The sequence below is a fragment of the Harpegnathos saltator genome, unplaced genomic scaffold, assembly GCF_003227715.2.
Source record: "Harpegnathos saltator strain DR-91 unplaced genomic scaffold, Hsal_v8.6 scaffold255, whole genome shotgun sequence".
NCBI classification, from domain to species: Eukaryota; Metazoa; Arthropoda; class Insecta; order Hymenoptera; family Formicidae; genus Harpegnathos; species Harpegnathos saltator.
The window spans coordinates 1,272,392-1,289,613 of record NW_020230045.1 but is presented as its reverse complement, the minus strand read 5'-3'; the positions used below and the strand labels follow the sequence as shown (position 1 = coordinate 1,289,613).

Here is a 17,222-nt window from a genome sequence, read left to right as displayed (position 1 = left end):
CATACTCTGAGAATCAAACCCCGACGAGAGGAGAGGGACGCACGATCCTCCGAGAAACTTTGCGGAAACGCGGGATGTTTCCGGCCGCCCGCACCACGAATAATAAATCATGCTCGGAAATGTTTTTTCGCGCGCGCGCGCGCGTATGTGTGTGAGTTAATTCGTCGTAACGTTAACCCGTTACGGCCGCCGGCAAGAAACCCCTTACGGAAAGAATTCCGCGGCGACGGCGACGCCGAAAAACGGCCGCAGTTCCGCGGACGGCGGAACGATCCGACGTGAGCGGGAGGGGAAACATCATTTCGCGGAAAACGTAATGTCTTACGGACGGATAGTTACAGCCGATGATCGATGAGGGTAACGGACGCGCGCGCCTTATTTTCTGCTCTCTCCGCCCTCTCGTCCTGCGCCTCCCTCCCTCTCTCCGTTTCCTGCTTCTTTGCGGCAACACTATCGCCGGAAGTTGCCTTTGCCCGGCGGAGCCCGATCGGAGGAAACTTTTGTCTCGCGAGCAACCCGGGGCTTTGCCGATATTGGTTTCTCGAACGTTATTTACCCTTCTTCCAAGGCGGCTCCCTTCGCGTGCCCCCCCTCCCCTCTTCCCGCCTCCCCACCGAAGCCTGCATCAAGCGGCGCCGCTGGTTCATAATAAGGGTTCGACGCTCCGCGAGGCGTCGACCGGTTCCACTGAATTCCAATAGCCGCAAAGCCAGATCGCCCGCGCGTTTCGCCTGCTCCGTTTCGCCTGTATCCACTGATCCTGGAGAAACATTCAGGACCACACACACACACACACACAGCCAGGCGGAAGCGGTAGCTTGTAGTGAGTGTAACAATGAAAAGGGTGTGATTCTCGTGTATCTACTCTACCGTGACGTTACCCGCGACAAAGTGGACAATGATAAGATTAGAATCGCGTTGCGATATTACGTTATCACGCTGCTGTATATACTTTGACGTGTCGTTGGCCAACGACCGTGACGGTTCTCCGTGCGAAGGATCCGACGAATTGGACGCAGCTGTCGCTGAAAACCACCGTCGCAAACTCAATCGCCTAATTAGAGTTCCGCTCGCGATTCCCGCCCGAGCGGGGTTCAATTCGTTGCACGCGGAACAGCCGAGCGACTGGGGCGAGGCCTGAAAGTACACGATACACACCGTGTGTGTACTCTCAAGGATGCATCCACGGCGTTTCTCTTGCTGTCGATTTAACGAGCGGCAAGCTTTTTCGTCTGGCTGGTCAACAAGGTCGAACCGTATTTCTATCTTCTTATTTTTATCCGAGAGCGCCGTTCCCTCGCCGAAGGTGCGCTCGCTCTCGCGCGCGTCTCTTCTCGACGATGACTTCGCCGCCGCTGGCGCGATCTTGACTCGATCTTGTTATCGCCGGCAGGAAAACGGAAAACGGACCGCGCGAATTTAGCCGAGCCGGGCTTAAAAGGAACGGCTAATTAATTGCCGCCCTTCTCCCCGCGATATTGCCGCGTAATTGCCGCGTAAACGTCGCGGATTAAACGGGCGCTTGATTTATTCGCCGGTCTCTTTCTCTCGCTGCCCCTAGAATTTTCGACGAATCCTCGCCGCGCCGCCGCATTCCGAACTCGCCGCGATTAATCTCGCCCGACGTGCGCATCCCACAGTCGCATTTCATTAAGCGTTTTCTCCGGGCGAAAGTCGTTATGCAGCCCCGATTTCGCCCCCGAACCGGGCCGGTTCGCCTCTGCGCATCGTGCGATCGATTCGCGTAAATTTGATTCCCGGGATAACAAAAGCTACCGCCGAAACGCTGTTTCGCCGTTTATCGCGTTCAGCGCCCGATATTTTTAATCCGCGCCGTACCCAAACTTTCCCCCCTCGGGGTGCAAGTACGGTCAATGAGATCCATTTTCTGGAGAGAACGGTTCTCTGTGTTGATTCTCCTCATTCGCGTCAAGAAAGCTTGCGATCCAAAGTTGAGTCTTCCGATGCAGAATCAGCACCGAGAGAAATTGAACACATTCCGAATAATTTAACCCGTTGCACTCCGCGCGTTTTCTCATCACTGCCTACTGGCAACTCCGGCAGCACTTTTGCAGTGGAGCGTCTGAGAAAGAGAAATTTTATTTTGAACGGAAAAGAATTGCAAGTGCTTGTAATTTCAAGAAGCAACTGGAGGTATATTGATGTTAATACTAGAATGTCTCCACAGCGCGGAGTTGCGAAACAAATGACGGATGTCTCCACAGCGGAGCCAACGGAGCGCTAAGGGTTAAGACGAATCTTTTGTCTCTAAAATTACAAGTTTACAAATCTCGATGAGTAACACGTGTAACAACGTACGGTTAATTAGCAGAGTATAGCCAATGTAACGCGCCAATATCGGATACAAACGAAAACAATTGCAAACAATATACGGCTTCGGAAATTAGAGAGAAAACGAGGGTATTTGCAAATTTTCTAACTTTCTGCAGAACTTCCCGTAATTTTTTCCCCCTGTCGTCGCTACGTCTCGATCGTCCTGCTCGACGAGAAGAATGCAGTTGTGCTCGTTCGCGCGGATGTATCTTCGTGTACTTCCTCGCGTTCCGCGACGGAAGCGGCTTCGAAGGCGGTGGGAAACAGCATATCGCCGCGAGGTTGACGCGCCCTCGGCAGTTCGACGCGCCAAGATGTGTGTACGTGTGTGCCTGCGCGCGTGTTCGCGCGTGTCGGGGGTTGCAGGCAGACGAAAGAGTAAACACTCGAAGCGGGATGAAAAAGCTGCGACGAGAAGGCGCGAGGTGTAGAACGACGAACGCGAAAGGGCTTATACGGTCCAAGTGCTCAGCCGACGAGCTCCTCCTCTTTCACGTGATGGCGTGGAATTCCTGGGCGGCTCCGTGTACGCGGGCGACTCCGTCGCGACGACGCCAGACGACTCCGGCGCGCATATGAAACGTCATTCCGCGTGATTAACGGCCGCGAAATTAATTTTGCGACGCGCGACACCGAACATGCTTTAAGCGGCGTCCTTTGGGAAGAATGCGCCAACTATTTCGAGCCGGCGCGGTCGGCACTGCGACGGCCGGACGATGAGAGCGAAATAGGATCTTTTGTGCGAGCGAGTATCTTTAATGATGTGCGTGTGTGGAGTTACATATTAAGAAAGAAAAAAAGGGGACGTTTCGATTATTTGACAGTGACTCGTCTCCTTCAAGGTGATTCCTTTGCGAGTGGATACACCGGAAAGTTATGAAATGTTTTACAAAGAGAGGATGTGTTTTCCAAAGTGAGGATCAATTGTAGTTGTTTTTAACTGTCACAGAGAGAGAGAGAGAGAGAGAGAGAGAGAGAGAGAGAGAGAGGAGGAACTTTAATTAATAAAAAAGTACCGCTTTTCAATACCGCTTATAGTCAAAATTCCATACGAGAAACAACAAGAGGGGAGAACGAGATTGGCGTTGTGAATAATTAAAATGTATTTACCTGGAGAGAAATAGAGCGTTGCGAAAGAATAAAATATTTCGCTTTCTTGTGTCAGTTTCATTCGCCGATTGATATCGTCTACTCTAATGAGAAGAATTTTTCTGGCTCGACCGCGGGGTACAGGTTTCCCTCGAACGACGAGTCAAATTGCGCAGGTACGACGACGACGATGAGATCGCGCGAAGAACAGCTTGGGAAAAGCATGTCGAAATTCTGCACGAGATCTGAATATTCGGTGCAGCCGAAAGTCCCGCAATTGCCGTGTGAACGACCAGAAACGTCGACTTAGAGTCACTTAGAATTTGTTCTCGAAGGCAAAGCTCGTTATGGCACGACCCAACATAAAGTAGGTCGCTTGAAAATAGCTGCGGCGTTAAAAGCGGCGCTTCGGCATGCGATTTAACATCAATGGACGCACATTCAGCTCTGCCTCCTCTCTGCACCGATTCTCGCGATTTCATCTCATTATCGTGTCTGCCTCTCGTGTACATGTGCGCATCTCATGCGCGGAATGACCGCGCATGAGATGCAGTCTAATCTGTACGAAACTCGTTTGAGCATTATAAAAATAGGTAGAATTTAATTTGATTTAGAATTCCAATTCCAATTAACATATTTGCAATATGTAATACGTTACCATTCTGAAATGTCTCTATCGACTCGACAGGATAATTCGAACTCTAGTGTATCAATTAAAGAATAAGTCAATTATTCTCAACTGTCTATTCGTAACATAGTGGATCATGAAATCGATATACGTAGTCCTTAAATATAAAAATAGATAGTCGTTGAAACTTTTTATTCCGCAAAATGATGAATCTGCGATTCTGAAAATATACGCTATTCCAAAATAAATGGGATATTAAAATTCTTTCGTCAAGAATCGAGTCGCGACTTTATTTACTTATTCCGCGTGTGACGCGATAAAAAACTTCTCAAACTTTTTCTCTGTTATGATATTGATAAACGTGGTTATTGATGTGTCCACCTCTCTCTCTCTCTCTCTCTCTCTCTCTCTCTCTCTCTCTCTCTCTCTCTCTCTCTCTCTCTCTCTCTCTCTGTAACATCAATTTTAACTTGTATTGATAATCCGACTTATCCGACGAGCAATGCAAAACAATCCAAGCAATACAAACAAATGTATTCGCCATTCATTCATTTGCACACAGATACTCGAAAACGATCTCGGATTTTTACGTAACATTGTTCTCGTTTTATGATGCAATAAAAAAAAACACAGTAATCGGCAGAATACAACGTTGGGCTGAAATGTTAGAGCAAAGTAGAGCAAGAGAGCATTACAAACAAATCAATGAGAGCTCGTTCTCGTTGATTACGCGACTCCTTTCCTCCGCGCACTTTTCTGTCTTACGGATCGACTTTCGTCATTTGCAGTACGTGGGAAACATGCCAAGGCGCAAACGCCTCGCGATTTCCTTCTCCCTTTTAATCCCGTGGCTTGATATTTTATTTTCTCGTGAAAGTTTCTTCTAAACAAACCGGGGCCTTCCGCATCGTCCGCCTTAACGCGCTTTAGGCGGATGTGAAGAGAAGCTTTGACGTCCAAAACGCCCGGCAAGCAAAGGAAGACGGTTGACGCGACGAACTTGTTAGCGCAAAAGCACATCACAACGTGTATGTACACGGCGTATTTAAGGATCGTGCGTCTTTGAACCACAAGTGAGACAGACGGATTAGGAAAATTGCCGAAAGTGCAAAGGAACCGGTAATTCTGTCTCCAGATCGCACAAACGATCAGAAATTGCAGTCTATATACAGTGTCGTGCAAAAGTTTCGAGCCATAGTATCTTTTTAAGATACATGACAATCTATTGATTTGCTCTAAAAATTAATTATATAAAATAGTTGACATAACATTCTTACAAATAATAGTACAGTTACAAAATTTTGAAATTACATAGTTTCTAATTATTTAGTCATATGATATTTACATATGTTCCAAAGTATTGAGCCATATTCTTGTTGTGACTTTATGAGCCCGGTTTGTTTACGTTTCTTACGAAACTCCTCCGTAAATATTTGCTTTAACTAAGGTTCAGTCTATTGTCTACCGCAATGTCGAAACATACAAGCCTTCAGTTACGCGAAGCCGTGATTAATCTTTCTCAACAAGGAAAGGTTTCTCGCGAAATTGCTAATCGCTTATTAATTGATAAAAGTACTGTAAATAAGATTATTGATAAATATAAGTTGACGAACTCTCTAGCTGATAAACCACGAAACGGTAGACTTCGCAAAACTACAAAGCGCGTCGATAAAATGATTTAAAGAAAGTCGACTGCAGATGTTAGAAAAACTGCCATGGATATTTCTCGAGAACTACGAGAAGAAAAATCTTGCTGATATTAGTCGAAGTACAATATCTCGACGTCTAAGGGAAGTAGGACTTTTAGGACGTGCTGGTGTAAAAAAACCATTATAATTAGTGCAAAAAATAAGAAAGCTCGATTAGATTTTGCAAGGAAATTTGAACATTGGACTGAAGTTGATTGGCGAAAAGTACTTTTCTCTGACGAGTCAAAGTTTCAGTTATTCGGAAGTGACGGTAGAAGGTATATACGACGTCCAACAGGCACAAGATATGATACCAATCAAGATACCAAATTCCTACCGTAAAACATGGTGGAGGTAACGTGATGGTTTGGGGATCATTTTCTTATAATGGAGTCGGTCCATTAGTTGAGATCACGGATACTATGGACGCTATAATGTATTGAAATATATTGACACATTATATGCTGCCATATGCAACTCGAAACATGCCACGTGGTTGGATTTTCCAACAAGATAACGATCCCAAACATTCATCAAAACTAATAAAAGAATTTTTCATCGTGAAAAAATGCGAGTTCTTGACTGGCCCTCGCAAACGTCGGACTTGAATCCTACTGAGCATTTGTGGCAAGAATTCAAACTGCGTACAGAAAATAAGAAACACTCCAATAAGGCTGAATTGTGGCAAGATTTGCAAACTCAATGGCAAAATTTACCTCAAGACCGCATTTCTAATTTAATAGCACCAATGCCTCGCCGTTGTGCTGCAGTGATTGCTTCTAAAGGCATGGCAACAAAGTATTAAGTTTAAAAAAACGTTGACAACATTTTTTGTTATTATTTTTCAATAATATACTTTTCTTATGCATAAGAAAAGACTTTTTGGCGCAATACTTTTGCACTGTTTGTAATAAGACATTGTACAAAAATTAAATATTTAGAATTATTAAGAGTTTGTAAAGTTTATATAATTGTAGGACAAATAAATATATTTTGTTTATATATATGTGTAAAGTTTTTAGCGTTCATTATGAAATAAATATATAATAATAATTGCGTGGCTCAGAAGTTTTGCACGCCACTGTATTTGTAGACAAACCTCAACCTGAAATATTTTTGTTACCCAGGCCACCCTTTGCCACCCTTAGGCTACATGCACGGAAGAGTGAATCAAACATTAACAAGAATAAAAATATGAAAATAATGGATATTGGTGAATATTGAATTCAATCAATTAACACAGTTTAAAAAATCCAGCGAGGGAGGATGTTTCTAATTTTCTCAGAGACTCAAATCTCGATATTTGTTCCACGATCTATAATAATAACGACTTGCATATAGCGGTCCATGATGACAGAATCAAATCAGCCGTCGTGTTTCGTCGCAAGTGATCCGCAAACACTTGTAGCTTCGGAAACCCGAAAGAGCGATCGCGCGGATTATTTGGCACATCAGGATATCAGGATATTATAAGTCGAACAAAGAGCGCGACGAAGGACGAGAGGAGGAGACTCCCGTCTGCAGGTCTGGAGTTTCCGTCGGGAGAAGAGTATTTTGCGGGATGATTCGCAAATCCGGCGTGCTAAGAATCGATGAATTATGCAACGCATCGAACGATAAATCTCAGGACTAGCCCGGTCTGATCGGATTAAGCGTATTTCGTTATTTATACTCCGCGCTCAGATATAGAGTAGATGTAACGGGCGTGTGGCAATTCCACAGGGAAACGAACAATTTCCGCCGTGGGCGTATTCACTCCGTGCGGAGCCGTCTGGCATGCGCGCGCGTGTGTGTGTGCGTGCGTACATGCGAATCAATACGGAAATATCGATACACGTCGCGCATTCGTCACGTGTATTAATGTTAATGCAGTTATTCCGAATTGCCTTTCGATTTTTCATCGCGGCTCAATGCGGCGGCGATCGATCGCGACCGTTCGATCTGGTCGGCAGCCGTCATCGGCAGCGGTGCTGCCGTCGTTACTTTCACTTGGCGGCGAAATTTTTAATGCCGAGCGCGAATTGAATAACAACCCAGTCGCATTAAATCGCCGCCCTCTGAAGTGTGCGGTTCACGCTGGAAATTAACGTTTTATACGTGATTTAAATTGTGAATATTCCCCCCAGCCAGTCGACGTCGCCCGTCGACGAATATTGTTACACGTTTCGTATTGTAGCGCGACCCGACGTTGCTGTACGCACACAGTGACGACGGATGCCGGCGTAAGCGAATTTGCTGAATTTAACTCCGATCGGAAACACCACCAACTTTTAGTTTTTGACATCGCTGCAAATTAAGCGTTACAACGCTTTTGTCTACGCGGAGAAATTTCTCCGAGCGAAATTCGCTCATCGAAGGTGTTAATTCGTCGAACAAGACTCGCGGTCTCGCGGTGCTCCGAAGGTGCTGCTGAAAAAATGGAAAGACGGAGGAGGGGAGGGGGGAGGGGGGGAGAAAAGGTAAGCCCCGCGAACATCGGGACGTCGTTTCTCCGCCGGAATATGTTGAACGTTTCACTTAACGCGAGCACGCGGGCACGATTTACAACGACTCTGCTCCGGATCTTGATGGATCGCCCGAGTGTTTAACTCCAATCAAAATTGCTATTAATTCTTCGGCCAAAGTTTTCCGGTTAACGCAAATTAAGTGCTCCAGTCCGCGAGTTTCGCAAGAGGGGCGGAACTGTTTCGCCCTTCGATCGGGCCGCTATAATCGTTTATAAAACGCCGAACGATAAACGAGCGATAAATTGGAGCCCGCCCGGGCTGATCATCTTTCATCATTAAGCACGTAGACCGCGCCAAGTTCCGCGAGGAACGTAAGACGATTCCCCTGCCGAGGAGCTTATTTCGGGGTGTCGCGGACGGGAAGGTGCAAACGAACCGACTGCAATTATGCGTTTACGTGACTTTTCCGTCGCTTCTGATTACCTCGCGAAAATTCAGCGTTTCTCGAAGAAGCGGCGAGAGAGCGCGAGGCAGCCAGGGAGAAAAGAAGACTACCGCTGTGCGCTTCGCGAGCGCATAATCGCCCGTGGAAATTAATTCCGCGATTTCGTTAGGCGAGACAATCGATGAGGCAGATCACGTCCCGTCACTGAGTCCGCCTTAGGCACTTAGCACGGAACGTTTACATAATTTCACCGAAAGATTGGCTCGTAAGCGGCAAGCGCGTACTTCCTGTTTCTCTCTTAGTAAATTTTACCGAAATTTTACGCGATTCATTCGAGCGGTCGCATGCCGCGGCGAGCTGAATCACCAAAATGTTGTTCTCCGAAGATCCAATTACACCTTGTCCGACCTTGTCGATAACGCGACGGATAATAAACCGGATACAGACCGTCCGTTGGAAATAAGAGCAAACACGTGAGACCTGACGCGCGGACGCGACGTTGTAGGCCGTTGGCGGTGCGCATATAAACGCGGAAAATTCTGCCGCGTCCTGCTGCATCGGACCACTGCAGACGGAACACTCGGTGCGTATGATTGCGTTCGGTAATAAAGAATTATTCGACACAAAGCGCGGTGAACGATGGGATAAAATAAAACGAACGCGAGCGGGCTTAAGCGGCGAATGCACGCGGCGGTAATTAGATCCGTGCGTAACGCAGTGAAAATTACGCTCGGCTAAGTTTTTCATCAATATACCAACGCCCGACTGCATACACGCGCGTTGGATGTCTGCTAAATGGAGTAAAATTTCTCTTGGTACACGTTAATAAATTCAGGCGGCGGGCGGCGCCGGTGGTATCGGCGGCCCCAACTCCAAAGTTATTACATCACCGTAATTCGCGCGGATGGAGCCGGGCTGCGTTTTCGATCGAACGAAGCGAGCGGAAAGATTCGAGCTCGCGCGCGCGCGCGCGCGCGCGCGACGATACTATTTGCTCAGCGAGGACTCGCGATCGACGATTAATCGCCTCTCGGCGGATTCTCGTTTACGTCGAGCTCTCTCCATTTATAGCGGCTCATACTTACATACTCGAGTAAATAATACAAGCACGTGGCGTCCGCCACGGACAGAAACGACGAACATCGAGGAATAAAGCGGATCGAGTTGATGGCCTTTCATTATTAAACGCTCTCCGTACGGCCACGTACGGGACGACACCGTCGTGTACGAGGAATTCCGCAAGGCTGGGTAGTCGAGAACGACTTCCACCCGGGAGAACTCACGTCGCGCGCGCTCTAACGCGCGCGAGCCGTACGTATAACGTTCTATCGAGCGCGCGCGTCAGCACGCGCGCACGACCTCAATCGAAGTTCATCCCCGTACGAGGCCGGAGTACTCTCCGCTCACGGACACAAATAATGCGACCAATTACGCGGTAACTTTCCTCATTACTTTATACACCGACGACACGGCGCGAGTGCGAGCCTCCCGCCAGCTAATTCGCCAAAGTCGCGATCCCCGTCGGATCGTATAGGTTTTGGGCCACGCGGTTGTGTGTGTGTGTGTGTGAATTTTCGATAGTTATTTCATTAAGCTCTCATGGGTTCGTCGTACAATGATTCACGAGCAGCTGTGCTGTCGAGCGCGAGATACAGATAAGACTCGGGTCTTGTCTTCCAGGACTTGAGTCGTCGGTCTTTGGATTGCGACCCAATTGGGTCAGCGGGAAAGTTCAGTTTGATTTTCGACAATCCCCCAACGGCAATGCGAGTGCTGTCAAATGTTGGCGAAAGAGCACATAAAATGAGGTCGATTACTCGACTGATGAATTATTCGCTTCCACCGAGTGAGGTAAAGTCAGATTTAACTCAAATATCGAACCGCTCTCTTCTGACCGCTGACCCAATATCTCTTCTTCAAGGTATTTGTCCACCATCTACTGGATATTTCCTCCCTCCCTCCCTCCCTCTTTCTCTCAGACTCTGGTCGTCGGAGAGCACTTCGTAACTTTCTCTGCGAATCTAGTCTTCTAGTCTTTCCGTAGTTCGAATAGTTCAGAAGCCGCCGAACATATGACGTTTTAAATGAGCTTCCACCCCATAGGATTCTCTCCTCTCGAGCTTTCTTTCTCCTCGAAGCTTCTTTTCCCGCCGGCTCGTGAGAAGAATTCATATCGTGATCGGATAATCGCGTAACGCAAATGTTCGACTGAATCGCGACTTGAGGAGAAAATCGCGTTAGCTTGTGTTCGCGCGCTCGCGGCGATATTCTTGCTTATCATTCGTCCCGTAAACGCGGAAACTAAAGACACGGTCCGTCGGCTCGACCATTAAACTCGCGACACGGTGAACTTGAGTTGACAACGCACTGTTAAATTAATAACCTGTTGTAACCAAATTAATGATCCGTCCATCCGCGAACGGGAATCGTAGTATCCAGTAGCTGCGGTTAGCGGAACGTGGTTGGGGCATACCTACAGTTATTGGTTCCCGTCCAATTATTGGATCTTCTTCCCCCTCTCCTGCGCCGGTTTACACTCGGGTAGAATATTCTATTGTGTAACGCAGCTCTGAACGAAGGTTCCCTGCTTGGTTGATCTTGCGAGGAACGCGTGAGTCATTCTCCAGTGCGGCACAATTTTAAGTCCTCACAGAGGTGCCTCTTACTTTGAGAATTTCCAGTCCGTCTCAGTGCGCTAGAGTGCACCGAGCTGCAGTCGCATTGTATCGCACGCATTGGAAAGACTGGGACGTCAGCTGGGCGCTATATATACGCGCGGGATATTTATTGCTTTCGATTTGGCCGTATCGTCTCTCGCGCCTAACGTCGTTTCGGGCGTAAGTACCTTTGAGCGTAGCCGATGATGCGCGCGCGTGTAATATCCCCGGCGGCTGAAACAATGCTGCGGAAACACGCTTGTATTTCATGCGACAATATTGCGCGATATTTAATTCTCAGAGCACTAATGAAAACGCGCCCACGCGACGGTTAGCCGCTGCAATTAGATTGAAATTTATTTTCCAGCCCGCTGCCATTAGTACTGGAATATTATTTCATTGTTCCACCAATAACCGGCGTTGTGCGCGAATTACATGAAAGCGGATTTTCACGCTCGCGACTCGCTTTATATTCCTCCGATATCTCTCATTAAAAATCAAAATTCGCCGCGCCGCGCGCTGATATGCGCGCGCTTTATCGACGAGCGCTATCGATAATCAGAACGCGTGTAATTTCTACGCACGCGCTTTCCTTCAGTCGTGCGTAAAATATCAGCCCTCGGCTGGAAGTACGATCCGTACGATCTTCGTTTCGCGGTAGAGTCGTGTAGTCGAACGTTACGTATAATCCCCTTCTTCTTATTTCGTCTCGAGACCAAGTAATTATCCTCTGCCCGTATCGTGTTTTGCAAATCTGAGCCTGGAAACGTTTATACCGGGAAACCGACGCCCCTCTCGCCATTTTCCACGGGCTTCGGATGTGTTTCAGAACAGCCAAAAATAAGAGACGCGTATTTTTTACACATGCTGTCTCTCACGTTGAAACAACCCCTCAGAAAAAAAGTTCATTCAAATCGATACATCGTGTGCGGATATTTTGGAAACTGGGCGGGCGGCGTGTGAGAAAAAGTATTGAACGTAAATTTCACGTACTTGGTGTACCTCACACAATTTCGCAGTAAAATTCTTCAAAAACGTCACGTGACAATCGAGAGAAAAATCTTCCGACGAGTCTAAACGCACAGTTACAAAACAGAGCGCCAAACTGCGACGAAAACTTCGATCCGCAACATTTTGCGGACAATAAATCTCATGAAATTGCGCTCGAAGGACATCATCGACTGAGAAAGCACATTGAGAAGACGCAAGTACCTCATTTCTACTCGCTTCGCACACACTAGGAAAAAAAATTTAGTATCTCTAACCAAACTGTTTAGTTGAGGCATTTTTTAATAGCAAAAACCAAACATCTTGTGTTACATAACAAAATATTTAGTTGTCTCAACTAAATATATTTTTCTGCCTTGTTCTCTGGACCAAATGATTTTGTTCTTAGACTTCATATATAAAAATTAAGCATTTTAGTTATTTTATCCGTAAAAATTACATAAAATACAAAATATTATTTTACATAAACTAAAATAATGCCCAATGGATACTATTTTGTGTGATACTTTCTGTGCACGAAAATTTAGATTTTATATATTATGAAAAAATTATAGTATTTTTAACAAAATTCATATAGTTAAAGCTTTTTGGTTGCTATAACAAAAGTATTACGTTATACGAACAAACCGTAATCAAACAAGATATTTGTTTACAGGAACTAAAACACTTTTGATGGACATATTTTAACCAAATTATTTTATTGCTACAACGAAATTTTCGTTTTCACGCAACAATACATTTTTCCTAGTGCATGCACGCGGAGCCTGGCAAAGTCGGCGGGAAACAGTTCTCCACGTGCCTCCACGTAAGAGCCACGTCTCAACTTGTCGCGTCGACTTCGTGATCTTCCGGAGTCTCGCATTGTTCGCATGACAAGGACCATCGAGGATAATTGCTAGAGAGAGAGAGAGAGAGAGAGAGAGAGAGAGAGAGAGAGAGAGAGAGAGAGAGAGAGAGAGAGAGAGAGAGAGAGAGAGAGCTAGCTATAGCGCGAGCCGCGAGTACGCGCTCTCGCTGAGCGGAAAACAAGCCCGCAGCGTGGCGTCTTCCCGCGAGAACGCGTCGCGCGCGAACGGAGCCGCTCCTCTCGTATTATTCGGCCAACAACAATCTCCGCAAACGACTCACCGCTCCTTCCGGTCGGCGTCGGTGCGGACGTGGACCTGCCGGTGGGCTCCGGGATCGGGAAGATGAGGTCGCAGCACTCCCGCTCGGGGAATTCGCTGGCGCGAGCGCAGCAGGAGAGTAGCGCGACCAGCAGCATCGTCAGGGCCGCCAGTTGCGGCCGCGAGCGCGACCCGAGCGTCCCGAGGACGCGTGGCATGACGACGCGCGTCGCTAGACCGTCATGCTCCATCGCTCCTAGCACCGCCAGTCCGCCGGGAGCGAGGACTCGAGGACGAGCGATCTTCCGCCCGACCTCGCTCGCGGCATCCTCCCGCGTGCCGCGGTACCACCGCTCGGTCCCCGAAGAGCAGCAGCCGCCGCCGCCACCGCGAGTCACCTCGGCGGTCCCAGCGGCGCGATCGTCATCGTCATCACACATACACAGCGGAATCCTACGCTCGTGATAAGCCCGAGTGTCCGGCCAGCGGAAGCGTGCGATCTGTCCGCAGGATCGATGGCGTGTTAGGCAACGGCTTGGAGAGCCGCGGCTTTTCCTCGCCTCGCCGCGATCCTCCGCGATCGCTCTTGAGATGTCACTTGGCTCTCTGTGTGTGTGAGCTTCCTCCTGCCTTCCTGTATCGCCGCCCTTTGACTTCCTGTGACTGTTTCTCAGCCAGACGGCACTCGGTGGAGCGGAATAGCTAAACGCGCAGTCGAAGGACTCGGATGGCTCGCAAAAGCGCTCATCGAGGTGCGACTGAGGTGAAAGAGACCGACCGACCGTCTTTCCCTTCCGCGAGTCTGGCCTCGATGAATCGAAGCCCGGCGAATCTAGTTTTCAGCGGAGTATCGAGTGGACAGGGTTACGCGACTGCTTCCGACCATTCGGCGAATTGCGATTGAGATTCTTCGCTCGGGAACGTGACACTCGCGGCTGATTCGCCCGACGTGGAGGGTACTCCTCTTGATGCACCGTGGGTCGGATACAAGATGGAAGCATCGAAACGCTTCGTTGGAGTATCCATCAAGTTGCCACTGCAAATGATCTCGTTTGCTCGCAACTTCAGCGTCTATAAATTTTTCGCGGTGTCAACACTTTTTACGCGCACGGCGGCGGCGGCGGCGGCGGCGGCGGCGGGAGGTCAGAACTTGGTTCGTCTCGCGAAGATATTTCAGCGAGACTCCGCCGCGAGAGACGATTCGCTCGCGAATTTAGGATTTATAGATCGTCCTCGCGATGCTGAGGACGACCGACCACGTTTCAGCGAGACTCCGACTGAAGGACCGGAGGATAAGTTCTTCGCAATAACGCCGTCCTACGCTCTTAGCTGCGAGACGTCCCTTAGCACCTCGGCAGCGAGGACTTTCTTCTCTGCTTCTATTTTTTCGTAATTCTCCGTAAACTTCGGATCTACGAGCACACTTGGAGTATCTTTCAGTGTATCGAGTTTAAGACACTTCCGAAAAATATTGCACTACTCTCCACTACACTGATTCCTCTCTCACCCTTCGAGATACAAGATCTACAAATCCCTCGGAGAACAGCGAGGATCTCTTGAGCAACGCACGACTTTGATTGGAAGAATATCGAAACTGTAAAAAGACACCTCTCTCTTCCTCCTCCTCCTCCTCCTCTCTCTCTCACCTTCTCCTCTTCTCTTTCTCTCCCGAACTCTTTCCCAAAAAACCAAGGATCTGGAAAATGTTCCTTGAGGTAGCGAGGATCACGCCGTCTCGTCTGACTCACCTTCATCGACGGATCGCAACACACGCGCGCGCACACACCGGCGATCCTTCCCACGAAACCCGAGAGCCGATCTTCCGTCTGAAGGTCTGAAGGACCGAACTGCGAGATCGACCCGCGGCCGAACGTCGATCTCGCTGGCGGACAAGGTGTCCTCACGGTCGCCTTCACTGCCGGGAACGTCCGGTTCGATGACGCTTCACGCCGGCGGTCGTCATTCTTTCTCTCCCCGTTCGTCGTATCGACCTTGCCCCCGAGAAATCCAGCAGCCGACCGATCTCGCGTGAGAGCGCCGAGCGAAATCTTCTTCAGCTTCGCGCGGCTCACAGCTCTGCTCCTCAAGGATGCGCCGCTTAGCGCGAGGGAAGCGGCCGCGGTGGTCTCGCGAGAGCCCGGAGAGAAGAACGTTCGCCCGAGGGATCCTCGGAGAAGGATCCCGGTCCTCGTGGAACGTCGCGAGGAACGGCACTTCGCGAGCGCGCTTTCGCGTTCCGGAGTCGAGAGCGCGGCGTCGTGGCGGCGTCCCGACGCCCAATGACGCCGAGACCGCTCGCCGTACGAGCGAGGACCGCCGCGAGGACGCCCACCCCCGTCCACCTCCGCATCCCTGCTCGTCGACACGCGATAGCTCCTGCGCACGAACTGGAGCTGGCAAGCTCGCCCGTGTGCGTGTGTATGCACGTGTATACGGGGTGTCGCAGACTTACCTACCTACCTACCTACCTACCTACCTACCTATCTATCTACCACCTACCCACCTACCCACCTACCCACCTACCCACCTAGCCGCCTAGCTATCTCCGCTCAGCCGTCTCCGCCGGCAGGTAGCGGAAAGTAGGCTACGTGTACCGCTGGTCCAATGCTGCGGTGTCGATAATTCACGGGAAATCTTAACGAAAGCAATCGAGCGGCTAAGGCCCGGTGCTAAGAAGAACGAAAGAGCGGAAGGCTGAGAGGCGAGGAGCTCTCTCGAGTGCTCAGCACTTTTGCGAGACTTTTCATCCACGGGAATAATTTCCGACACGCTTTTTATCGCTCCGTGCGCGCTGCGACCGCAGCGTCACCCTCCTGCATGCTCGCCTAATTCCGACTTCCCTGTTTACGTTGACGCAACGTTATTTCAGTCGAGGAATCGGAGTCGGCCGTGTTGAACGTTGAACGCGCCCGGGACGCCTGCAGGCGCGCCGGTGATGGTCCACCGTGATCATTTTCCAGAATAATTCTCCGCTCGACCGATAGACCGAGTCTCTCGGCCAGTTGGATCTCGGCGGCGTCGACGCGCGACAAACTGCATCCGAGATTATCCGAGGAGCTATAATTAGCTCCAGATATTAATACGCGTCGTGCGATGTGCGTTTCATCGAACGGCACTTCTGCCCTTTGCATTTCTCCGCGCAATCCCACCGCCCAACGCGGTTCTCACGAGCTTCCAGCCGAAAGAATCAGACAGCAGGAGACACTGTCCTTCCGCGACTACAACGCGAGTTCAAATCACGAAATCGGATCCGATCGGATCCCATGTTTCGAATGTAGGAAACCCACCCTCGTCCGGAACTTCTCGCGAGAGGAAGCTCAAGCGGGTCGACGATCATCCCCCCCCCGCTAACTCACGAAGAATCGTAAGCTGCGAGAGAGACAGAGGGGGAGAGAGAGCGAGAGAGCGAGAGAGCGAGAGAGAGAGAGGGGGGAGGGAAACGCAATAAATCCGGGACACCCCGTACCTGCGGGCGCGCGGGCGCGCGCTCAGGTGTGTGCGGCAGCAGCGCGTTGCAGGTGTGTGCAGGTGGAGTGCCGCGACGGTGTCGTTGTCGTCGCGTCGAATCGAGCCGAGCGGCTCCGAGCGAAACGGGCGAACTACCCCCGGCTGGCGGCAGCAGCTAGGCTGCCGCCGCGCCGCATCGCGCCGGTGGGCCGCGAAGCAAACGCGACCCTCGTTCGGCATCGCGCGCGCCGTTCCTGACCTCGTTTCGCCCCAGCTTGCCGAGGTCGGTTACGCGGAAGTGGCCGTGCCGCGCTGCGCCGCGCCGACGGACACTGCTACGGTCACTGCTCGTAGCCGGACTGGGGATGTTTAA

General features: G+C 49.7%; 1 protein-coding gene across 4 annotated transcripts in view; it reads right to left on the bottom strand.

Moving 5' to 3' along the window:
• Gfrl (Glial cell line-derived neurotrophic family receptor-like) overlaps positions 1-15,708 on the bottom strand; it is a 366,205-nt gene extending 350,497 nt beyond the window's left edge. For all 4 annotated transcript variants that reach the window (XM_025299230.1, XM_025299232.1, XM_025299233.1 and 1 more), the window contains exon 1: positions 13,425-15,708. In XM_025299230.1, coding sequence (XP_025155015.1) covers positions 13,425-13,842 — 418 coding nt within the window. In that variant the 5' untranslated portion in view covers positions 13,843-15,708. The remainder of the gene's footprint in view (positions 1-13,424) is intronic.
• Between the last annotated feature and the right edge of the window lie 1,514 nt (positions 15,709-17,222).